The 26,857-nt window shown below is 48.9% G+C and overlaps 1 protein-coding gene across 1 annotated transcript in view; it reads left to right on the forward strand.

Annotated features, from left to right (window-relative positions):
- Positions 1-26,857, forward strand: part of LOC139276865 (piezo-type mechanosensitive ion channel component 2) — a 585,431-nt gene that overhangs the window by 435,542 nt on the left and 123,032 nt on the right. Inside the window, exons 23-25 of the mRNA XM_070894861.1 lie at positions 9,629-9,872; positions 22,688-22,784; positions 25,997-26,165. Coding sequence (XP_070750962.1) covers positions 9,629-9,872; positions 22,688-22,784; positions 25,997-26,165 — 510 coding nt within the window. The remainder of the gene's footprint in view (positions 1-9,628; positions 9,873-22,687; positions 22,785-25,996; positions 26,166-26,857) is intronic.

Genomic DNA, 26,857 nt, shown 5'->3' on the forward strand with positions numbered 1-26,857 from the left:
CCCGGACTTGGCCCGATGCAGGACCAGACACTCCAAGACTTGACCCGATACAGGACCAGACACTCCCGGACTGAGCCCGGTACAGGAACAGATAAACCCCGGACTGAGCCCGGTACAGGACCAGACACGCCCGGACTGAGCTCGGTACAGGACCAGACACTCCCGGACTGGGACCGATACAGGACCAGACACTCCTGGACTGAGCCCGGTACAGCAACAGATAACCCCTGGATTGGGCCTGGTACAGGACCAGACAACCCCCGGACTGAGCCCGGTACAGGACCAGGCAGTCCCGGACTGGGCCCAGTACAGGACCAGACACTCCCGGACTGGGCCCGGTACAGGACCAGACACTCCCGGACTGGGCCCGATACAGGACCAGACACTCCAGGACTGGGTCCCGTACAGGACCAGACACTCCCGGACTGGGCCCGGTGCAGGACCTGACACTCCCGGACTGGGCCCGGCACAGGACCAGACACTCCCGGACTGGGCCCGATACAGGACCAGACACTCCCGGACTGGGCCTGATACAGGACCAGACACTCCAGGACTGGGACTGGTTCAGGAACAGACACTTCCAGTCTGGGCCCGATACAGGACCAGACACTCCAGGACTAGGACTGGTACAGGACCAGACACTCCCGGACTGGGCCCGGTACAGGACCAGACACTCCCGGACTGGGCCCGGTACAGGACTAGACACTCCCGGACTGGGCCCGGTACAGGACCAGACACTCCCGGACTGGGCCCGGTACAGGACCAGACACTCCCGGACTGGGCCCGGTACAGGACCAGACACTCCAGGAATGGGCCCGGTACAGGACCAGACACTCCCGGACTGGGCCGGGTACAGGACCAGACACTCCCAGACTGGGCCCGATACAGGACCAGACACTCCCGGACTGGGCCCGATACAGGACAAGACACTCCCGGACTGGGCCCGGTACAGGACCAGACACTCCCGGAATGGGCCCAATACAGGAATAGACACTCCAGGACTGGGCCCAGTACAGGACCAGACTCTCCTGGACTGAGCCCGATACAGGACCAGACACTCCCGGAGAGGGCCCGATACAGGACCAGACACTCCAGGACTGAGACTGGTACAGGACCGGACACTCCCGGACTGGGCTAGATACAGGACCAGACACTCCAGGACTGGGCCCGATACAGGACCAGACACTCCCGGACTGGGCCTGATACAGGACCAGACACTCCCGGACTGGGCCTGATACAGGACCAGACACTCCAGAACTGGGCCCGGTACAGGACCAGACATTCCCGGACTGGGCCTGATGCAGGACCAGACAGTCCAGGACTGGGCCCAATCAAGGACCATACACTCCCGGACTGAGTCCGGTACAGGAACAGATAACCCCCGGATTGGGCCCGGTACAGGACCAGACACTCCTGGACTGAGCCCGGGACAGGGCCAGACACTCCCGGACTGGGCCCGGTACAGGACCAGACACTCCTGGACTGAGCCCGGTACAGGAAACGATAACCCCCGGATTGGGCCCGGTGCAGGACCTGACACTCCCGGACTGGGCCCGGTACAGGACCAGACACTCCCGGACTGGTCCTGATACAGGACCAGACACTCCCGGACTGGGCCCGATGCAGGACCAGACACTCCAAGACTTGACCCGATACAGGACCAGACACTCCCGGACTGAGCCCGGTACAGGACCAGATAAACCCCGGACTGAGCCCGGTACAGGACCAGACACGCCCGGACTGAGCTCGGTACAGGACCAGACACTCCCGGACTGGGACCGATACAGGACCAGACACTCCTGGACTGAGCCCGGTACAGCAACAGATAACCCTCGGATTGGGCCTGGTACAGGACCAGACACTCCCGGACTGGGCCCGATATAGGACCAGACACTCCCGGACTGAGCCCGGTACAGGAACAGATAACCCCCGGACTGAGCCCGGTACAGGACCAGACACTCCAGGACTGAGCCCGGTACAGGAACAGATAACCACCGGACTGAGCCCGGTACAGGACCAGACACTCCTGGACTGAGCTCGGTACATGACCAGACACTACCGGACTGGGCCTGGTACAGGACCAGACACTCCCGGACTGAGCCCGGTACAGGACCAGGCACTCCCAGACTGGGCCTGATACATGACCAGACACTCCTGGACTGGGCCCAGTATAGGACCAGACACTTCAGGACTGGGACTGGTACAGGAACAGACACTCCCAGACTGGGCCCGATACAGGACCAGACACTCCCGGACTGGGCCCGGTACAGGACCAGACACACCTGGACTTAGCCCGGTACAGGAACAGATAACCCCCGGATTGGGCCTGGTACAGGACCAGACACTCCCGGAATGAGCCCGGTGCAGGACCAGACACTCCCGGACTTGGCCCGGTACAGGACCAGACACTCCAGGACTGGGACTGGTACAGGAACAGACACTTCCGGACTGGGCCCGGTACAGGACAAGACACTCCCGGACTGGGCCCGGTACAGGACCAGACACCCCCGGACTGGGCCGGGTACAGGACCTGACACTCCCGGACTGGGCCCGGTACAGGACCAGGCACTCCCGGACTGGGCCTGATACAGGACCAGACACTCCTGGACTGGGCCCAGTACAGGACCAGACACTCCAGGACTGGGACTGGTACAGGAACAGACACTCCCAGACTGGGCCGAATACAGGACCAGACACTCCTGGACTGGGACCGGTACAGGAACAGACACTCCCGGACTGGGCCCGATAAAGGACCAGACACTCCTAGACTGGGCCCCATACAGGACCAGACGCTCCCAGACTGGGCCCGATACAGGACCAGACACTCCAGGACTGGGACTGGTTTAGGACCAGACACTCCCGGACTGGGCCCGATACAGGACAAGACACTCCTGGACTGGGCCCGGTACAGGACCAGACACTCCTGGACTGAGGCCGGTACGGGAACAGATAACCCCCGGATTGGGCCTGGTACAGGACCAGACACTCGGGGAATGAGCCCGGTACAGGACCAGACACTCCCGGACTGGGCCTGATACAGGACCAGACACTCCCGGACTGGGCCCGGTACAGGACCAGACACTCCAGGACTGGGACTGGTTCAGGAACAGACACTTCCAGACTGGGCCCGACACAGGACCAGACACTCCAGGACTGGGACTGGTACAGGAACAGACACTCCCGGACTGGGCCCGATACAGGACTAGACACTCCCGGGCTGGGCCCGGTACAGAACCAGACACTCCAGGACTGGGACTGGTACAGGACCAGACACTCCCGGACTGGGCCCGGTACAGGACCAGACACTCCCGGACTGGGCCCGGTACAGGACCAGACACTCCCGGACTGGGCCCGGTACAGGACCAGACTCTCCCGGACTGGGCCCGGTACAGGACCAGACTCTCCCGGACTGGGCCCGGTACAGGACCAGACTCTCCCGGACTGGGCCCTGTACAGGACCAGACACTCCCGGACTGGGCCCGGTACAGGACCAGACACTCCAGGACTGGGCCCGGTACAGGACCAGACACTCCCGGACTGGGCCCGGTACAGGACCAGACAATCTCGGACTGGGCCCGATACAGGACCAGACACACCCGGACTGGGCCCGATACAGGTCCAGACACTCCCGGACTGGGCCTGATACAGGAGCAGACACTCCCGGACTGGGCCTGGTACAGGACCAGACACTCCAGGACTGGGTCCGGTACAGGACCAGACACTCCCGGACTGGGCCCGGTGCAGGACCTGACACTCCCGGACTGGGCCCGGTACAGGACCAGACACTCCCGGACTGGGCCCGATACAGGACCAGACACTCCCGGACTGGGCCTGATACAGGACCAGACACTCCCGGACTGGGCCCGGTGCAGGACCAGACACTCCAGGACTGGGCCCGGTACAGGACCAGACACTCCCGGACTGGGCCCGGTACAGGACCAGACACTCCCGGACTGGGCCGGGTACAGGACCAGACACTCCCGGACTGGGCCCGATACAGGACCAGACACTCCCGGACTGGGCCCGATACAGGACCAGACACTCCCGGACTGGGCGTGATACAGGACCAGACACTCCCGGACTGGGCCTGATACAGGACCAGACACTCCCGGACTGGGCCTGGTACAGGACCAGACACTCCAGGACTGACACCGATACAGGACCAGACACTCCAGCACTGGGCCCGATACAGAACCAGACACTCCCGGAGAGGGCCCGATACAGGACCAGACACTCCAGGACTGAGACTGGTACAGGACCGGACACTCCCGGACTGGGCCTGATACAGGACCAGACACTCCAGGACTGGGCCCGATACAGGACCAGACACTCCCGGACTGGTCCTGATACAGGACCAGACACTCCCGGACTGGGCCTGATACAGGACCAGACACTCCAGAACTGGGCCCGGTACAGGAGCAGACATTCCCGGACTGGGCCTGATACAGGACCAGACACTCCAGGACTGGGCCCAATCAAGGACCATACACTCCCGGACTGAGTCCGGTACAGGAACAGATAACCCCCGGATTGGGCCCGGTACAGGACCAGACACTCCTGGACTGAGCCCGGGACTGGACCAGACACTCCTGGACTGAGCCCGGTACAGGAAACGATAACCCCCGGATTGGGCCCGGTACAGGAACAGATAATCCCCGGATTGGGCCCGGTACAGGACCAGACACTCCCGGACTGAGCCCGGTACAGGACCAGACACTCCCGGACTGGGCCCGGTACAGGACCAGACACTCCCGGACTGGGCCCGGTACAGTACCAGACACTCCCGGACTGGGCCCGGTACAGGACCAGACACTCCCGGAGTGGGCCCGGTACAGGACCAGACGCTCCAAGATTGGGCCCGGTACAGGACCAGACACTCCCGGACTGAGCCCGGTACAGGACCAGACACTCCCGGACTGGGCCCGGTGCAAGACCAGATAATCACCGGACTTGGCCCGATACAGGACAAAACACTCCTAGACTGGGCCCGACATAGAACCACTCCCCTTGCTCCCTTTGCTACAACACAAACTCTGAGATGGAAGGTCACTCAGAATATCTCCTCCATGAATGGAAGTCTGTGTTTTTGGAGCAGAGAAGCACAGCTCGCTGGGGAACATTTATCAAGAGTCTTCCACAAAAGGAGGATTGATTTGGATGATATATCCACTGTGCCAGTCTGTCTGACAGCCAGTGATATACAGGCTGTGAAAACGTTTCCCTCTCTGTGAAGATTGTCACAAGATATCTAACACCAGTGCAGAACACGAGGAATGCTAGTGGCATATAGAGAAACATCGAAATTTACAGCGCAGACGGAAGCCATTACAGCCCATCGTGTCCACACCGGCTGACAAAGAGCCGCACAGCTCTTGGTCAGCAGCCCTGAAGGTTACATATAAACCTATGAACAATGAAGGAAGGGCAAGAAGCACCCAGCCCAACCAGTCCGCCCCACACAACTGCGTCGCCCCTTATACTGAAACATTCTATACTCCATCCCAATTGGAGCCATGTGGTCACTAGGGAGGTAGTGCTGGTCAGGCTAATGGGACTCAAGGTAGACAAGTCCTGATGAAATGCATCCCAAAAGAGATAGCGGAAGTTATAGCAGATGCATTCGTTATAATCTACCAAAATTCTCTGGAATCTGGGGAAGTACCATGTAGATTGGAAAGCAGCTAATGTAACGCCTCTGTTTAAAAAAGGGGGCAGACAAAAGGCAGGTAACTATAGGCCAGTTAGTTTAACATCTGTAGTGGGGAAAATGCTTGAAGCTATCATTAAGGAAGAAATAGCGGGACATCTAGATAGGAATAGTGCAATCAAGCAGACGCAACATGGATTCATGAAGGGGAAATCATGTTTAACTAATTTACTGGAATTCTTTGAGGATATAACGAGCATGGTGGATAGAGGTGTACCGATGGATGTGGTGTATTTAGATTTCCAAAAGGCATTCGACAAGGTGCTACACAAAAGGTTACTGCAGAAGATAAAGGTACGCGGAGTCAGCGGAAATGTATTAGCAGGGATAGAGAATTGGCTGGCTAACAGAAAGCAGAAATTTGGGATAAATGGGTCTTTTTCAGGTTGGAAATCGGTGGTTAGTGGTGTGCCACAGGGATCGGTGCTGGGACCACAACTGTTTACAATATACATAGATGACCTGGAGGAGGGGACAGAGTGTAGTGTAACAAAATTTGCAGATGACACAAAGATTAGTGGGGAAGCGGGTTGTGTAGAGGACACAGAGAGGCTGCAAAGAGATTTAGATAGGTTAAGCAAATGAGCTAAGGTTTGGCAGATGGAATACAACGTAGGAAAATGTGAGGTCATCCACCTTGGGAAAAAAAAACAGTAAAAACGAATATTATTTGAATGGAGAGAAATTACAACATGCTGTGGTGCAGAGGGACCTGGGGGTCCTTGCGCATGAATCCCAAAAAGTTAGTTTGCAGGTGCAGCAGGTAATCAGGAAGGCGAATGGAATGTTGGCCTTCATTGCAAGAGGAATGGAGTACAAAAGCAGGGAGGTCCTGCTGCAACTGTATAGGGTATTGGTGAGGCCGCACCTGGAGTACTGCGTGCAGTTTTGGTCACCTTACTTAGGAAGGATAGACTAGCCTTGGAGGGGGTACAGAGACGATTCACTCGGCTGATTCCGGAGATGAGGGGGTTACCTTATGATGATAGATTGAGTAGACTGGGTCTTTACTCATTGGAGTTCAGAAGGATGAGGGGTGATCTTATAGAAACATTTAAAATAATGAAAGGAATAGACAAGATAGAGGCAGAGAGGTTGTTTCCATTGGTCGGGGAGACTAGAACGAGGGGACACAACCTCAAAATACGGGGGAGCCAATTTAAAACCGAGTTGAGAAGGAATTTCTTCTCCCAGAGGGTTGTGAATCTGTGGAATTCTCTGCCCAAGAAGCAGTTGAGGCTAGCTCATTGAATGTATTCAAGTCACAGATAGATAGATTTTTAACCAATAATGGAATTAAGGGTTATGGGGAGCGGGTGGGTAAGTGGAGCTGAGTCCACGGCCAGATCAGCCATGATCTTTTTAAATGGCGGAGCAGGTTCGAGGGGCTAGATGGCCTACTCCTGTTCCTAATTCTTATATTCTTATGTTCTTATGTCTCCTGGGAGAGGAAAAAAACAGATAAAATCCAGGCCAATTTAGGGAGAAAAAATCTGGGAAAATTCCTCTCCAACCCATCCAGGCGATCGAAACAAGTCCAGGAATTCACCCTGGCCTTATTCGATTCCCTACAGTACTTACCAATTATATCGGCGCCAACAAAAGGTCATCCAGTCTAATCCCAATTACCAGCTCTAGGTCCATCACCCTGCAGGTTACTGCACTTTAAGTGCCCATCCAAGCATCTGTTAAATGTGGTGAGGGCTTCTGCATGCACCACTCTTCCAGGCAGTGAGTTCCAGATCCCCACAACCCCCCGCATAAAGAAGCCCCCCTCAAATCCCCTCTAAACTTTCCACCAACCACCTTAAATCTATGCCCCCTCGTAATAGACCCCTCCACCAATGGAAATAGGCCCTTACTATCCACTATGTCCAGGCCCCTCAATTTTTTGTACACCTCAATGAGGTCTCCTCTCAACCTCCTCTGTTCCAATGAGAACAAACCCAGCCTATCCATTCTGTCCTCATAACTAAGATTCTCCATTCCAGGCAGCATCCTAGTAAATCTCCTCTGCACCCTCTCCAGTGCAATCACATCCTTCCTATAATACGACAATCAGAACTGCGTGCAGTACTCCAGTTGTGGCCTAACCAAATTATTATACAATTTAAGCATAACCTTCCTGCTCTTATATTCTATGCCTTGGCCAATAAAGGCAAACATTCCGTATGCCTTCTTAACCACCTTATCCACCTGGCCTGCTACTTTCAGGGATCTGTAGACAAGCACTCCAAGGTCCCTTTGTTCATCTACACTTTTAAGTGGCCTACCGCTTAATGTGTATATCCTTTCCTTATTAGCCCTCCCAAAGTGCATCACCTCACACTTCTCTGAATTAAATTCCACTTACCACTGCTCTGCCCACCTGACCAGTAGATTGATATCCTCCTGCAGCCCATGACTTTTCTCTTCATTATCAACCACACAGCCAATTTTAGTGTCGTCTGCAAACTTATTAATCATACTCCCTATATTCAAATCTAAATCATTGATATATACCACAAAATGCAAGGGACCTAGTACTGAGCCCTGCGGAACCCCACTGGAAACATCCTTCCAGTCAGAAAAACATCCATCAACCATTACCCTTTGCTTCCTACCACCAATCCAATTTTGGATCCAACTTGTCACTTTGCCCTGTATCCTATGGGCTTTAACCTTCATGACCAGTCTACCATGCAGGACTTTATCAAAAGCCTTGCTAAAGTCCATATATACTACATTGTATGCACTACCCTCATCGACTCTCTTGGTTACCTCCTCAAAAAATTCAATCAGGTCAGTCAGACATGATCTTCCCTTAACAAATCCGTGCTGACTGTCCCTAATTGATCCTTGCCTTTCCAAATGCAGATTTATCCTGTCTTTCAAGAATTTTTCCAATAATTTTCCCACCACTGAGGTTAGGCTGACAGGCCTGGAATTGCTCGGCCTATCTCTTTCTCCCTTCTTAAACAAGGGTACCACATTAGCAGTCCTCCAATCCTCCGACACCATGCCCAGATCGAAAAAGGACTGGAAAATGATGGTCAAGGCCTCTGCTATTTCCTCTTTTACTTCACTCAACAGCCTAGGATGCATTCCATCCAGACCTGGGAATTAGCTACTTTCAAAGCTGTTAAACCCCTTAATACTTCCCCTCTCACTATATTTATTTCATCCAGAATATCACACTCCTCCTCGATAGCAATATCTGCATTACCCCTTTCCTTTGTGAAAACAGATGCAAAGTATTCGTTAAGAACCCTACCAACATCTTCCACCTCCACGCAAAGATTACCCTCATGGTCTCTAATACCCTTTCTTTAGTTACCCTTACTCTTAATATATGTATAGAACATCTTTGGGTTTTCCTTAATTTTACTGGCCAAGACTTTCTCATGCTCTCTCAGAGCATTCCTAATATCCTTTTTAATTTTGCCTTAACTTTCTATATTCTCTAAAGATTCTATAGTATTTAGCCGAAGACATAAGCTTCCCTTTTTTTCTTAATCCTCCCCTATAAGTCCCTAGACATCCAGGGGGCTCTAGAATTATTTTTCCCAGCCTTTTTCTTTAAGGGCACATGTTTGGCCTGCGCCTTCCCGATCTCCTCCTTGAATGCCTCCCACAGTTCCGACACTGATTTACCCAAAAGTAGCTGTTTCCAGTCCACTGTGGCCAAATCACTCCTCAACTTAGCAAAATTAGCTTTTCCACAATTCGGGACTTTTATTCCAGGCCTATCCTTGTCCTTAGCCACAACCAATTTGAATCTGACTGAATTATGGTCACTGGCACCCAAGTGTTCTCCCACTAATACCCCTTCAATCTGCCCAGCTTCATTCCCCAAAACTAACTCCAAGATGGATAAACTGGTGTCTCTCTGATTTATTACAGTGAGTTTAACTACCTGGTGTGGATTTGTTTCTCTCCTAGGTCTTACTTAGATATGTTGAAAGTGGTAGTTTTTAGCTACTTGTTCTGGTTTATACTGTGCCTCATCTTCATCACCGGGACCAGCAGGATCAACATCTTCTGCATGGGTTACCTGGTGGCCTGTTTCTACTTCATGCTCTTCGGAGGACAACTGCTCCTGAAACCAGTCAAGGTTGTTCTCAGGCACTGGGACTTCCTGATTGGCTACACGTTACTGGTGATTGTGACAAAGAATATATTCTCGGTACGTGTTGTTTACACTCTACCCCAGCACACACCATCCCTGACCAAGAGACGCTGACTATATTTAGACTACCCATCTTGCGTCTATTATGAGGCACTGGTCCAATTTTTATTTATTCATTCCTGGGATGTGGGTGTCGGCGACAAAGCCAGCATTTATTGCCCATCCCTAATTGCTCCTTGAGAAGGTGGTGGTGAGCCGCCGCCTTGAACTGCTGCAGTCCGTGTGGTGAACGTGCTCCCACAGTGCTGTTAGGGAGGGAGTTCCAGGATTTTGACCCAGGTACGGTGATATATTTCAAAGTCAGGCGGCTGTGTGACCTGGAGGGGAACTTGCAGGTGATGGTATTCCCATGCGCCTGCTCTACTTGTCCTTCGAGGTAGTTAAAAAACAGCAACAAATTGTATTTATATAGCACCTTTAAAGTAGTGCAACATCCCAAGGTGCTTCATAAGAATGTTATATAACAAAATTTGACACCGAGCCACATAAGGAGAAATTAGGGCAGGTGACCAAAAGCTTGGTCAAAGAGATAGATTTTAAGGAGTGTCTTAAAGGAGGAAAGAGAGATAGAGAGCAGTGCTCCCTCAAAGCTGGTAGCTCTGTCGGACCAGATCTTTCAGTGTTAAATTTTATGCGTGTGCAAAATTATGAATGGGCTGTGCAGGCCCTTCAAGGTTCTAGGTAGCGGGTTTGGGATTGAGGATCAGATCCTGGGTTGGATTTGCCTTCACCAATGGACAGCAATTGGTGCAACGGATTGTCTGCCCAGGATACAACCTGCGTCATTTTCATTCCACTGAATGAAAATCGGGTAGGTTCCATAACAGGTGGACGATCCACTTCTCCAGACTGCCACCCAGGCAGTGAAGATTTACCCCCATGAGTCCCCCAATTGAACCGCTGCCTTGTAGCTCTCTGTTAGATCTCTTAATTTCCAATGAAATACGAACTCCGATTGTAGTTTTAACTTCTTTATTTTTGGCAGACAGCAGTAACAAGTTCTTGGCTTTAAGCCAGGTCTTTGTCCTTCTGAGACCACATGGTCAAAATGGCTGTACTTATAACTGGATCAATTTACAGAAAAGAACTCGCCTTCTTTGACCTTATTGGCTCAATTAATAGTCTTTTAACCTTTTAATTGGCTTGCTACCCAAAGTCCTAAAATGTCAAGTTGATTGATGACTTAATGCAACATGCTGAACTGCATGTAGCAGCCTTGACTTGGGGGTCTGTGAATTTTCACAGTCTGTCTAAATGCAGCCTGTTTGAATTCTCTATCAATCTCCCCTTTGATTCTTTCACAAACTGAATCATAAAACATCAGATATCACTGGTTAAACATGCTACAAAATAATTTCATACATGACATTCCTTCTAAAATTTGTTGATGTGTTTCGCCACATGTCCGGACTAGTAGCTTCCACACAAATTTACACCAACCCGAGTTCCATCGTGGCCACAATGGAAGTCTGGTTTTAGTAGGTTAATTAACCTTATTCCAATTTAATCCAAATCAAAATCTTAATTCAACCAGTAAATAATCTTCCCTTAAGCATAACATACCCCTGTGCCACGTACAGATGGTATGCTGGGACCTGCAAGGTGTCTCACATGCGGGACAGCAGCTACAGCCACCTGGTCGCAACAACATTTAATCAACATAAACAAACAATATAAAAGTAAAACAATTACAACAAATAGAATTAAACCTTCCACCAATGAAGTTTCTATTGAATCTAGCCATTCAGTGGCTCCACTCCACAAAGTGAATGATGGGGGTTGCTTAAGTTTTTCTACCTCCTTTTGGATATGCTCCGCTAAGTGGGTAATTTCTTCGGAGCTATCTGGGATATATATGCAACACTCAGTTCCGAGTAGGGTGCAAGTACCTCCCTTTTCAGCCAGGATGTAATCAAGGGCCAGTCTATTCTGTAGGGCTGCTCTGCGGATTGCTACCATTTCTGCATTGATTTTAACTAGGGCCTCTGATGTATCACTGGCTATCCGTTCCACAACGGATGCCATGTTAATGGATTCCCTTGCCAGTTTGGCGGTCCCATACCCGGGGATCAGAATGGCAAAGAACCTCTCTGTTTCTGTGATAGCTCTCTTAGGACGGTGTAAATGTTCCGACAGTGACTTTATATGATACATATAAGGCACAATGTAGGCTAAATAGCAGGATCCCATTCAATTCTGGGGCAGCCAAGGGTAGGCCTTGTGGCCACACACCCAATAGATGCCATTATAGGCAATGAAGGTTAGCTGTTTCTTTGTCAGCAACACTCCGGGGCCTGTCCAGGCTTTTCCATCTGTTTTATTCAGAATCCCCATTGCATTAAAAATTCCCACACGGCCCAGTTTGGACGGTTCCGTGGCTTGATTATATTATAATTCCGGGAGCAGTTACTATACCCATATTTTGGCCTCCTTTGATGTTTCTAATCAGACAGACCGATTCCTCCGGTTTTCCTATTCCTGTTGTATTAGTGATAACAAAAAATGGGGGCCATTTGGAATTATTGTAGCACGGTTGATATCCCCCTTCAAAGGTAGTTAGATTGTAACCTGCTGACTTCCATTTACGTGCCCAGTTTTCCGTATCCTGAAACGCATTGCCTGTTTTGTTTTGATTAATTATCCACTCAGCCATTTCCGAGATATTCAAGGGAACTGGTCTCAAGGGACTCCCTCCCTTTGAGTGAATAGGAATATGCGCACATACCCAACAACTAGAAATGTCACCTTGTTTGGCATAAATGTATGACATATATAAAAAGGTATTTACATGTAATTCCATTGCTACCCTACTATTTCCCTTTGGTGCAGAAGGTTGGCTAGTAAGAAGTAGGCAAATGCCTAGAATACCTACAATCAGTAATACAGTAAATTTATACATTTTGGCAAAAAGTAATTGTCCTTATTAGATTTCAGCTTCAGTTACGGGTGCTTGTTTAACGTGTAAAGCGTGGATCCAGGCTTTCTTTCCTTGGACTTTAACAGCTGCCTGGGTGGTCAATAACACTTGATAAGGTCCCTCCCACTTGGCACCCAAAGGTTCTTTATGCAACTTTTTCACATACACCCAGACTCCCGGGATGATGTCGTGTCCTCCTTCAGGTGGATTACCCCAAGCTGCCGATACCTGTCGGGAAACAGAACTAATAGCATTGGTTAAGTTCTGACAGTATGATAACAAAGTGTCACTCATTAAGTGAACATCAGCTTTCTGTAAATCGATAGTTCCTGGCAGCGACATGGGTCTTCCTGTTATAATTTCAAATGGGCTTCGACCTGTAGTTCTGTTCGGGGTTGCCCTAATGCTACATAGCACTATTGGTAGTGCCTGGGGCCATGGTGTTCCTTCTTGGTGATATTTGGCAAGCCATTGTTTCAGAGTTTGATTCATTCGTTCTACTTGTCCTGATGATTGTGGATGATAAGGACAGTGTAAATCCCATGTAATGTTCAGTCTTCTTGGCAGACAGCACCTGTGAAGTGTGTTCCCTGATCTGAGTCAATGCTACTCGGGACTCATCGGGGAATGTAATCCTTACACAAGACCTTTGCAGTGTGATTGGCTGTGGCTCTTTTAGTTGGGACAGCTTCTACCCATCTAGAGAATCTGTCGACCATGAGAAGAATGTTAGTGTATCCTTGGCATGAAGGAAGAGATATATAATCAACCTGCAGATGCTGGAATGGTCCGACAGGGGCAGGGGGCCTCAGTTGGGGCATTACCGTGATGGGTCCAGAATTATTTTTCTGGCAGACCACACAGCGGTCTGTTACCAGCTGGGCATGTTTTTTAAATCCCTGACCCCACCAGCTTTTCTGGAACCGTGCCGTCATCTGTTGTGAGGCCAAGTGTCCCCACGAGTGGATCTGTTGGGCTAAAAAAGGCATAAGCGCTTGTGGCGCGACTGGCTTGTCGGTAACTCTTTGTCTCCAGACACCATCTTCGCATAGCTTAATTCCTGCCTCAATCCATGTCCATTTTTCCTCTCGGGAGCACTCGCCTTGCATTGTTTGAAGGTCTCGTGTCAATCTGCACATCTGTGTTGGTTCTTCTGGAGGAACGACTTGTGAGGCGGCATCTTTAGCTGCCTGGTCGGCTAGGGCATTTCCCTGTGCTTCTGTGGTATGGGCCTTACACTTCAGGATGGACACGTCCTGAGGTAATTGTATGGCCTCCAGTAAGTCTCGGACTTCTTTTCCATTTCGGATAGGTGTACCAGCAGCAGTGAGGAATCCTCTTTTCCGCCATAACAGACCAAAGTCGTGAACGACTCCAAAAGCATAACGCGAATCTGTGTAGACATTAGCTATCTGTCCTTCTGCTATTTGACATGCTTCTGACAGGGCCCATAACTCGGCCTGTTGTGCTGACATTCCTGAGGGTAAACATCCTTTTGCCACTACCTCATATAAGGTTGTAACTGCCCATCCTGCTTTTCTGGTACCATTGTCAACAAAGGAGGAACCATCTGTAAACAGGATGAGGTCTGGGTTGTGCAGAGGCTCCTCTGCTGCTAAGGCTGCTTCTTCTGTTTCTTTTAAAATCTCCACGCAGTCATGCTCTTCACATTCTCCCCCCTCTTGCTCCCTCGATTCTGACATCGGGAGCATAGTTGCGGGATTAACCGGGCTGGCCCGGACGATATGGAGATTAGGAGCTTCCAAAACTGCTGTCCAGCGGGTCCATCTTGCTGCCGTCACCTGAGACATTCTATTCATAGACAGCAAAGCGTGTACGGTGTGGAGACACTTGACAATCAGCTTTTGGTCGAGACCCACAGTGATCATTACCGCTCGACATGTAGCTTCCATAGCCCTTAGGCAAATTCCCCATCCGAGGCCTACCGCATCCAGTTTTGCCGAATAATAGCCAATAGGTCTTTGCCGATCCTCATGTTCTTGTGTCAGTATAGCTGTCATATATCCTTTTTTCTCATGGACAAACAGGGTAAATGGCTTACCACTGTCGGGGATTCCCAGAGCCGGTGCCGAACACAAAGCCTTTTTCAAACTCAGGAAGGCCTCTTGCTGTTCTTTTGTGAGGGTGATGGCTTCTTTAGAGGCACGTTTCCCCTTTAAAATATCATTCAATGGCTGAGCAAGCTGTGTGAAGGAGTCAATCCAATTTCTGTTAAAGTTACACAATCCCAAAAAAGACCTTAGTTCCTGAATAGTGGTGGGTTTTTTAGCAGTCCGAATGGCTGCAGTTCTATCCTGGGTAAGTTCTCTCTTTCCTTGTGAAATCTTTTGTCCCAGGTATACAACCTCTTCTTGGGATATTTGTGCTTTGTCGATGTTGGCTTTGTGTCCTTTCAGCCAAAGTTGGTCCAGCAAAGCTCGCAAATCTTGTTCATGCTGTTCTTCCGTGTTTGAAGCTAGCAGGATATCATCTACATATTGGATGACTGTGGATGACAGGGGAGGTAGTTCTCGCAAATAGCTTTGTAAAGCCATGTAGAATACCGTAGGGCTGTTGTGGAAACCCTGCGGTAACCAGGTCCAAGTATACTGTTGTCCTTGGACCGTGAAAGCAAACCACTGTCGAACCTCCGGTGCCAGAGGCACCGACCAAAATCCGTTGGCCATATCTATAACCGAGAAATATTTATGTTCCGGTTTGAGGGCATTAAAAATGGTGGAGGGATCTGCGACCAAAGGAGCTTTTTGATCAATACACTGGTTAGCTTTCCTATAATCGACAGTCAAACGCCAAGTCTCATTAGATTTCTGTACCAGCCACATGGGGCTATTGGAGGAGCTATGCGTTTTAATAAGCACCCCTTGTTTCTCCAATTGCTGAATAACCGGTAAGATTCCCGCGATGGCAGTTGGACTGATGGGATACTGTTTAGTGCATGGAGGCTTGGTCCTGGTAAATGACGCAGGCTCCATCTGGAGTAGGCCACAATCGTTCTTATCTTTAGCCCATATCGGGTGTTCCTTCAATTCTTCTTTCTTCAAAGTTCTAATTGACCATGTCACCCAACCATCCTCGAAATGCAACGATGAATCTACTTGGATTAGAACGTCCATTCCCAAAAGGGGTTGATCTACTGGGCCTATCCAGACCGGCGTGGTTAGTTTATGTGGACCCAGCCCTATAAGTACCGGTGTTGTCCTTCTAATTTCCATGTTATGGCCCCCAACTCCATAGGCTGTACGTGCCCTACCATCCAACGGCAAAAAGTTTCCATATTGTAGGGGTAAGCATGTTAATTCCACCCCTGTGTCTAAAAGACAGTCCACATCCTTATCGCCCACCCTCACAGTTATATATAGCCCATCTCCCCTCTGTTGTATTAGTGCGAGGAAGGGGGCCAGGGTGGGCTCTAACCGTTTTTTGCTATCCCAAGTAACTCCTTCTGTTGTTGTATTGTCAGTCGCTTAAATGCTTCTATGAGGTCGTTATCTTGTGACAAGCCTGGTTTGTTGGCTGAATTGTATCCCTGGCTGCGTCCTCTTCCCTAGCCACGACCTTGCTGTTTTGCCCTGCACGTCTTGGCCCAGTGATCTTCTTTCCCACAATAATGACATTTTCCGGGTAATTTTCCTAATAACTGTTTATCGGAATCCTGGGATTTCCATCCCATAACCTGTACAGCTCGGACTTTAGCTCCCATATCCCGACCTAATTGGTTACATCGATCCACCAATGCTGCAAAGGTAGTTCCTCTACCTTCCCAGTCCGGTAACACTACCTTAAGCATTTTGGACAGTTCTGGCTTTAGACCTGCCATGAAAGCTGCTTTCAGGGGTCCAAACACTTGTTCATCCATTTCCTCATCCGTATTATTCATACCCGAATGTTCTAGCCACGTGTATCTAAACCACTCGTCATACTCCAGGACCTCCTCTGTTCCTTTCTGTTGGCAGGCTGCAATTTTTCCCCAGTCTGTCTTAGCTGGACTGAAGGCTTACAGCCAGTGTTTAATCGCCTCCCATCCTGCATCTTGCTCATCCTGCCCCAAAGCTTCTTCTACCTTGTCGTGCAATTTTCTTCCCTGTGTTTTTGGCACCATTATGGTCAAAATTTGCACTCCGTCCCAGGGATGAAGTTGATATATATTTCTTAAGCGGCCCAATTGGTCCCACGTTCTTACTCCCCCTTTCTTTGGATTGGGCAATTCCTTGGACCATTTATCAATTTTCTCTGGGTCTGCCGGATCATGAACTAAGTAATTTTTATACAGCCTTTTCTTCGTTTTTTTGGTTCCGCCCTCATCCGCAGTCTCTTCTGATTTGACTACAACTCGTCTTTTTTTAAATGGGGCAAAGCGCACCCCTAATTCTTCATCATCCTCCGACACTGTATCGTCGGAGGATTCAGAAACCGTATCTATTCCTCGGTCGTGTCTTCGGGTTTGCGCTTTTAATTTATCCAAACATGGGTACCCTGGGAATTGATCAATACATTTTCCTTTTCCTATTACTGTCTCTTGACCTAATGATTTTTTCCATTCTTTAATTTCACCTTTAAGATCTTTAACTTCCGCTTCCAGCTTTTCAAGTTCTAGCTTTTTCTGTCACAGCTGTGCACAAACAGCTTGCAATTGATCCTTTGTACTGGTCAGTTCTCGATCATGTTGGGAACGCATTATAATTTCATTCCGCTTTCGAATCTGGCCCATAACCGCTAGGGACCATCTAGTTCGCTCTTTATTTTTCATACGGGTCGTTTTTCCCCAGACCCTTTTAATCTCGTCCAAGGACCATTGTCCTTTGGAGGTTCCGTACTTTTGTTCGATCTTAATACAGGTTTTAGATAAGTTGAATTGTTGCTCTATGTATTCTTTCAACTGTTCGAGAATTAAATCTAGCGAAACCTCAGGTGGTGCCTGCCCACCTTTAATAGTTGTAGGCAATTCTTTGCTCTTATCTCCTGCTGCCATAATACTGATTTCTTTACTGGGGTCTCGAGTTGTAGGCTTTCTAGCCGATCAATAGGTCGGTGATTAATTAACTAACACACCGCCGAAATTTAGACGTCTATGGGACCTCGAGCCGACTACCAACCGGAGGGTTCGCAAACCGGAGGCTTTCGGAATCGCTTAGAAGGAGAGACGAATTTAGACTTTTGACCGAGGACTTTTAAAAAGAGGTGTCCTTACCTCAGTATGTAGGTCCGATGTCCAAAATTCAGTTTCTTTCCTCAGCGATCGTGTTCGTGACGCCAAAATTGTTAGATCTCTTAATTTCCAATGAAATACAAACTCCGATTGTAGTTTTAACTTCTTTATTTTTGGCAGACAGCAGTAACAAGTTCTTGGTTTTAAGCCAGGTCTTTGTCCTTCTGAGACCACATGGTCAAAATGGCTGTACTTATACCTGGATCAATTTACAGAAAAGAACTCGCCTTCTTTGACCTTATTGGCTCATTTAATAGTCTTTTAACCTTTTAATTGGCTCGCTACCCAAAGTCCTAACATGTCAAGTTGATTGATGACTTAATGCAACATGCTGAACTGCATGTAGCAGCCTTGACTTGGGGGTCTGTGAATTTTCACAGTCTGTCTAAATGCAGCCTGTTTGAATTCTCTATCACTCTCTCTGTACTGGTCCCAATCTGTCAAAAGTTTCACATTCCCTTTACGTTATTATTTACACCTCAGTTCTAAGAACATAAGAAATAGGAGCAGGAGGAGTAGGCCAAATGGCCCCTTGAGCCTGCTCCGCCATTTAATAAGATCATGGCTGATCATCGAGCTCAACTCCACTTTCCTGCCCGATCTCCATATCCCTCGATGCCTTTAGACTCCAAAAATCTATCTACCTCCGCCTTGAATATATTCAGAGACTCCGCATTCACAGCCCTCTGGGGCAGAGAATTCCAAAGATTCACAACCCTCTGAGTGTAGAAATTCCTCCTCATCTCTGTCTTAAATGGCCTACCCCTTATCCTGAAACTGTCCCCTACTTCTAGACATTGCAGTCAGGATTACAAACTCTCAGCATCTACCCTGTCAATCCCCTTCAAAATCTTATATGTTTCATTGAGATCACCTCATTCTTCTAAACTCCAGAGTATAAGCCCATTCTACACAATTTCTCATCATAAGACAACCCTCTCGTCCCAGGAATTAGTCGAGTGAACTTTTGTTGCACCACCTCCAAGGCAAGTATATCCGTCCTTCGATAAGGAGACCAAAACTGTGCACAGTACTCCAGGTGTGGTCTCACCAGGGCCCTGTACAATTGTAGCAAGACTTCCTTACTCTGATACTCCAACCCACTTGCAATAAAGGACAACATGCCATTTGCTTTCCTTATTGCTTGCTGTATCTGCATGCTCGCTTTCTGTATTTCTTGCACATGGACACCCAAATCTCTCTGAACACCAACATTTAAACGTTTCTCACCATTTAAAAAATAATCTGTTTTTCTATTCTCCCTACCAAAGTGAATAACCTCACATTTCCCACATTATACTCCATCTGCCACCTTACTGCCCACTCACTTAGTCTATCTATATCCCTTTGCATACACACTGTCTTCTCCTCACAGCTGACTGTCCCACCTAGCTTTGTATCATCAGCAAACTTGGATACATTACACTCGGTCTCTTCTTCTAATATAGACTGTAAATAGCTGAGGCCCCAGCACTGATCCTTGCAGCACCCCACTAGTTACAGCCTGCCAACCTGAAAATGACCCGTTTATCCCTACTCTCTGTGTTCTGTCCATTAATCAATCCTCTATCCATGCCAATACATTACCCTTAATCCCACAAGTCCTTATCTTGTGAAATAACCTTTTATGTGGCACCTTATCAAATGCCTTTTGAAATCCAAATAGGGTCCCCTTTATCTATCCTGCTAGTTACATACTCAAATAACTCTAATAAATTTGTAAGGAATGATTTCCTTTTCATAAAACTATGTTAACTGCCTAATCATGTTATGATTTTCTAAGTGCCCTGATACCACTTCCTTAACAATGGCTTCCGGCATTTTCCCGACGACTGATGTCAGGCCAACTGGCATATGGTGCTCTGTTTGCGCTTTCCCTCCTTTCTTAAATAGCGGTGTTACATTTGTTATCTGGCCTGGCCAATATTTATCCCTCAATCAGCATCACAAAAAACAGATTATCTGGTCATTATCACATTGCTGTTTGTGGGAGCTGGCTTGTGCGCAAATTTACTGCCACATTTCTTACATTACAACAGTGACTACACTCCAAAAGTACTTGATTGGCTGTAAAGCACTTTGAGACATCCGATGGTCGTGAAAGGTGCTATATAAATCCAAGTCTTTCTTTCTTTCTTTACCTTCCAATCCGCTGGGACCATTATCACCCTCATTAGACCCTTGGTTCCCTACCATTTTAGGTATGCTTTTTGTGTCTTCTATTTTGAGGCTAGATACAAAATATTTGTTTAACATTTCTGCCATTTCCTTATTCCCCATAATAATTTCTCCTGCCTCAGCCTCTATTGGCAGATAGAGTATAATGTTGGAAAGTGTGAGGTCATGCACTTTGGCAGAAAAAAATCAAAGAGCAAGTTATTATTTAAATAGAGAAAGATTGCAAAGTGCCACAGTACATCGGGACCCGGGGGGTACTTGTGCATGAAACACAAAAGGTTAGTATGCAGGTACAGCAAGTGATCACGAAGGCCATTGGAATCTTGGCCTTTATTGCAAAGGGGATGGAGTATAAAAGCAGGGAAGTCTTGCTACAGCTGTACAGGGTATTGGTGAGGCCACACTTGGAATACTGCGTGCAGTTTTGGTTTCCATATTTACGAAAGGATATACTTGCTTTGGAGGCAGTTCAGAGAAGGTGTTCATTAGGTTGATTCTGGAGATAAGGGAGTTGACTTATGAGGAAAGGTTGAGTAGGTTGGGCCTCTACTCATTGGAATTCAGAGAATGAGAGGTGATCTTATCGAAATGTATAAGATTATAAGGGGGCTTGACAAGGTGGATGCAGAGAGGATGTTTCCACTGATGGGGAAGACTAGAACTAGAGGGCATTATCTTAGAATAAAGGGCCGGCCATTTAAAACAGAGATGAGGAGAAATTTATTTTCTCAGCGGGTTGTAAATCTGTGGAATTCGCTGCCTCAGAGAGCTGTAGAAGCTGGGACATTGAATAAATTTAAGACAGAAATGGACAGTTTCTTAAATGATGAGGGAATAAGGCGTTATGGGGAGCGGGCGGGGAAGTGGAGCTGAGTCCATGATTGGATCAGCCATGATCGTATTAAATGGTGGAGCAGGCTCGAGGGGCCATGTGGCCTACTCCTGTTCCTATTTCTTATGTTTTTATGTTCTAAGGGGCCAATGTTTACTTTTGCTACTCTCTTCCTTTTTACATACTGCACCACCGGGAAAAAACAGGTTTTGGCATCGCCAGGCGAGCCGAAGATTTTCCGAGGGGAATGTCACCGTCGGTGGGTGGGGGGGGGTAGATCGGCGGTGCGCATGGTGAGGACTCGCAGCAGTGGAGCAGTATGGGGGGGGGGATCGGGGCACTGGCAGCAAACCTTGGGAGGGCAATTGGGCTATCGGTGGTCATTCCACCAAAAGTCGCCGGCCACTCCGCTCCGCAGCGTGGCCGCCGAGGGCCAATTTTGGCCCCATGAGTCATAAATATAAGAAAATCACTAATAAATTCAATAGGGAATTCAGGAGAAATCTCTTTACCCAGAGAGTGGTGAGAATGTGGAACCCTCTACCACAGGGAATAGTTGAGGTGAACAATATCGATTCATTTAAGGGAAGCTGGATAAGCGCGAGGGAGAAAAGAATAGGGTGTCCTGATTGGCTGAGATGAAGTTGAATGAGGCTGGCGTGGAGCACAAACACTGACGTAGAGCTGATGGGCCGAATGGCCTGGCTCTGTACTGGAAATATTATGCAATTGGAAGGGGAGGTCAATGGGAAGCGTTTATGCAGAAGGTGAACATGGAATCCATTGCCACAAGTAGCTGCTGTAGCATGAGATTTAAGGAGGAGTTAAATACTTAAATAAAAAATAAATTGTGGAGAAAGATTGGGAATGCGATTAGAATCGATTTCTCCCATCTGGAGCTGGTGCTGGCACAATGGGACAAAGGGCTTCCATTTGCTGTGACATTTCTGTGATAGGCAGTCACAGCACATGACGCGCTGTGTGATTAGCTGGCAGCAATTGCTGAAGCTCAAATCTGCTTAACCATCAATATACACTTAACCATCAATATACACAACCAACAATTTACACTTAACTTAACTAAGAATGTACACTTAACTTAACCAAGTATGTACACTTAACCAAGTATGCATATTTAACCAACAATTTACATTTAACGAAACCAGGTTGTTGACTTGCCATTTTAGTACGCCACAGAAGGAGCCCCAAGTTGACATTCAACAAAGGGAAATAAGGACTGGGACGCCACACCTGACACTCTCGCCCAGTGCACAGGACCTGAGGCGGGGGGAGGGAGGGGGTCAATAGAAATATGTGTGTGTGCGCGCTAGGTCCATGCAACAGAGCCTGGTCTCGTCGTCTTGGATCCCTTGCCATTGGACCCAGACCTTGCTCCGTCAAGTCCGTGTGGTGGCTGGTGCCACCCCATGTTAAAAGAATTCATACACAGGCATCTTCCACCCTTTAAGATGAAGTTTGGTACCTGACCTGCATTAGCCTCATCAGTCACCTTAGAAACTCATTTTGATGTGGAAGCACGTCATCCTCGACTCCAGGGGACTGCCTCAGAGAGAGAGAGAGAAAGAGAAAGATAGAATAATCATTACTGTGGCAACTTTGATGTCAAATTGATCAGTGTTCTAATTGCTCCCTGGTAGATTGGCTCCTGTGTCTACTTGAAGAGTTTGCTTGAGAAGAACTGCTGGGTGGTGCAGACGTTCGGTATGGCCTGTACCATCATGGAGTACGATCTGCGTGAGTAGCTGACTGTTTGATCCATCACTCTGAAAAGTTGGAAATCAGGAGATTCCCAGTGTAAGGATGCAGGATGTTAGGAGCCCTCCACTGTCTGATATGTCATGCTGCGTGTCCGACATCCAGTACTGGATGAGCAGAAATTTCCTCCAATTAAATATTGGGAAACCTGAAGCCATTGTCTACGGTCCCCGTCACAAACTCTGTTCCCTAGCCATCGACTCTATCCCACTCACTGTCTGACGCTGAACCAGACTGTTCGCAACCTTGCTGTTCTACTTGACCCCAAGCTGAACTTCTGACCTTCTATTACCAAGGCTGTGTAACCTTTCCCGTCTCCGCCCTTGCCTCAACTCCTCTGCTGCTGAAACCCTAATCCATGCTTTTGTTACCTCTAGAGTAGACTATTCCACCACACATGGGGTCAAACTCCCATCTTCTACCCTCCATAAACTCGAGTTCATCCAAACCTCTGCTGCCGTATCCTAAGTCACACCCATCACCTCTGTGCTCGCTGACCTACATTGGCTCCCGGTCCGGCAACGCCTCCAGTTAATAATTCTCCTTTTTTTTTAAATTCCTCCATGGCATCACCCCTCCCTATCTCTGTAACCTCCTCCAGCCCTATAAACCTCGGAGATTTCTGCATTCCTCGAATTCTGGCCTCTTGCACACCCCCGATTTCATTCGTTCTACCATTGGTGGCCGTGCCTTCAGTCCTATGCTCTGCAATTCCCTCCCTAAATCTCTCCACCTCTACTGCTCTCTTCAGCTTCTAAGATGCTCCTTAAAACCTATCTCTTTGACCAATCTTTTTTTTCACCTCTCCTAAATTCTCCTTATGTGGTTCAGGGGTCAAATTTTCTTTGATAACACTCCTGTGAAGTGCCTTGGGACATTTTACTACGTCGAAGGCACTATATAAATACAAGTTGTTGGTTGCACTTCTCAGTGCAGGGCTTGACAGGGTAGATGCAGGGAGGATGTTTCCCCCGGGCTGGGGAGTCTAGAACCAGGGGTCACAGTCTCAGGATAAAGGGTCTGCCATTTGGGACTGAGATGAGGCGAAACTTCTTCACTCAGAGGGTGGTGAATCTTTGGAATTCTCTGCCCCAGAGGGCTGTGGCGGCTCAGTCTTTGAGTATATTCTAGACAGAGATCGAAAGTTTTTGGGATATTAAGGGAATCAAGGGATATGGGGACAGTGGAGTTGAGATAGATCTTATTGATCTTATTGAATGGCAAAGCAGGCGCGAAGGACCGAATGGCCTACTCCTGCTCCTAATTCTTATGTTCTTGGGGGTGACTGCACTTGGTCCCAGTCGGTTATGGGGATGCTAACAAGTCAAGTAATTAAGGTTTACGTTGATGGCTCAATATATAAACACAGATTTAGTGTGGTACCGACCTATACAGAACCTGGAGGTCTTGGGATAGATCCTTCGTCTGTACTGAGTTAGCCAACAGACGGGGCAGCGGAAGAAGTTATACAATAGGCCTCAGCACCTGAGGTAAATGAGCTAAGTTTCCTGCTCTTGATCGCTATCCAGCAACCTCCATTAGTAAGTCCAGGCATGTGGATATCAGAGATGGGCAGGATTGGACTCAACTGTGATGGCCATGGTCAAATTCACTGGCCTTACATCATCATCATAGGTGGTCCCTCGAACGAGGATGACTTGCTTCCACATGAGTTTACAGATGTTTCAATGAAGGACCTGATGTTCCAGTCCTGAACTCCAATTGAGGGGGTGGAAGATGCCTGTGCATGGATTTTTTTAACGTGTGGTGACCATTGCACACCAGCCACCACACGGGCTTGACAGAGCTAGGTCTTTATCCAATGGCAAGGGTTAACCAGGACGACTGGAGACTCTGCTGCACGGACCCAGTGCGCACATATATCGCAGTGTGGGCTGGCCCGTGCTGTCCCTGAGCCCTCGGCTCCTCTGAGTCCTGTACCCTCATTCGCCATACCTCCGCCACGATGTTTTGCCGCTCCTCCACCACAAAAACATTCGCCACACCTTTGCCATGATTTTTCATCACTCCTCCACCACGATCTCTCGTCACTCCTCCACCACAAAACATTCGCTGCACTTCCGCTACGATCGCTCGCTGACCATCCGCCACATCTTCCCGCTCCTCAGCTGTACCTGGACCCCACTGATGTTCCTGCCCACGCTCCAAACGGCAACTTTGGTTTTGATGACGTCACTCAGTCATCCACCTTGACGCCGTCGCACACTTGGAACGGCTCGTGCTGGAAGTTGTAGTGATACGCCACTCCAGCGCTGTTATAGCCCGCCCTGCGGAGGTGTTCTCTCGCAGGTGGGGGCCACGATGTTCCAGGCCCGCATATGAACAATGGCCCCCTGTGTGAGGTACTGGAGGCTGGCTAGGATTTGGGGAACTGGAGCCCAACAAGTGCTGGGGCCTTCGGGCGAGGAGTGGAGAACAATAAAGTAATTGAATGTATTAGATTGTCCTGTGACGGCATGAATCTTTGTCAACTGACTCATAGGTCACAGTGATTGGATAATATCCACTATGATGGACAGATGTCGAAGCAATCCTTGTTGAGTCCAAGGCAGCAAGATATTTATAACCCCTTTGGAGACATAAATGATGTAAAACTATGAATTGGTTGCTTTGCCCTGTGTCTGTGTTTGTGTTTGATTCCTGGACTTGCTGTACATTATCGACATATTAGGTGGCTGAAGGCATAAAGTGCTAAGTGAGTTGGGGATCAGTCAATCAAGGAATTGTGTGTTTTTTTTAAATTAATTTAACATGTGCCATGTTCCTCCGTTGGTGAACAGGAGGCTGCAATTCAACCTCTCTCGTCCAGGGAGGGAATCAACCCTGGGCCCTGATCCTCATCACTGTTCCGTAATGGACAGTGCAGGTTTGTGATGCCCATCTGGTTAAATAGCCTGCCAGCTTCCGCTGTCAAGATGCACTCATGGGAAATGACCAACTGATGAGGCAGTGGCGGGTGACCGATGAACCTAGATTGGCCAACTCTGGGCATATTCCTGGTGGGTCATCACATGACCTTCTGTCTCCAACCGCCTAACTTGAAGGGCCGAATAGCCTACTACTGCTCCTATTTTCTATGTTTCTATGTTTGAAAAGGCTGCTGGCCAGCATGCAACTGTTGCGCTCAGGTTCCTAATAAAGTTTTACCCAGCTTCCGTCTGTGTTTTCAGCAAATACGGACAGCCTGCATGAAGTCTGTGAGGTCCCGAATAAGCAGGCGGGCATTTTCTGGGACAGCATCTGCTTCCTCTTCCTGCTCGCCCAGAGGAGGGTCTTCCTGAGTTACTACTTCCTGTATGTGGTGGCAGATCTGAAGGCTTCAAAATTGCTGGCGGCCAGGTGAGAATGGACCTCTGGCGCTCAGGGCCCATCAGCAGAGACTCCCGCTAACCTACTCCACCATGGCATCCCGCAAGGCTGCCTGCAACATTGGGATCGCGCCTTTCAGGTTCACAAGTGGTGGACTTTCTCACCCATCATCATCATAGGCAGTCCCTCGAAATCGAGGAAGACTTGCTTCCACTCTAAAAGTGAGTTCTTTGGTGAACAGTCCAATACGGGAATTACAGTCTCTGTCACAGGTGGGACAGACAGTTGTTGAGGGAAAGGGTGGGTGGGACTGGTTTGCCGCACGCTCCTTCTGCTGTCTGCGCTTGCTTTCTGCATGCACTTGGCAACAAGACTCGAGGTGCTCAGCGCCTTCCCAGATGCACTTCCTCCACTTAGGGCGGTCTTTGGCCAGGGACTCCCAGGTGTCGGTGGGGATGTTGCACTTTATCAGGGAAGCTTTGAGGATCCTCTGCTCACCTTGGGCTCGCTTGCTGTGTAGGAGATCCGATTAGAGCGCTTGCTTTGGGAATCATGTGTCGGGCATGCGGACGATGTGGCCCGCCCAACGGAGTTGGTCGAGTGTGGTCAGTGCTTCGATGCTGGGGATGTTGGCCTGGTCGAGTGTGGTCAGTGCTTTTCTCCAGTGTGCTATTGAACCACACAGATTCGGAGGGTCTCGGCTTCAGTTCCTGCTTGGTGCT

The sequence above is a fragment of the Pristiophorus japonicus genome, chromosome 12 (genome assembly GCF_044704955.1).
Source record: "Pristiophorus japonicus isolate sPriJap1 chromosome 12, sPriJap1.hap1, whole genome shotgun sequence".
Taxonomy (NCBI): domain Eukaryota; kingdom Metazoa; phylum Chordata; class Chondrichthyes; family Pristiophoridae; genus Pristiophorus; species Pristiophorus japonicus.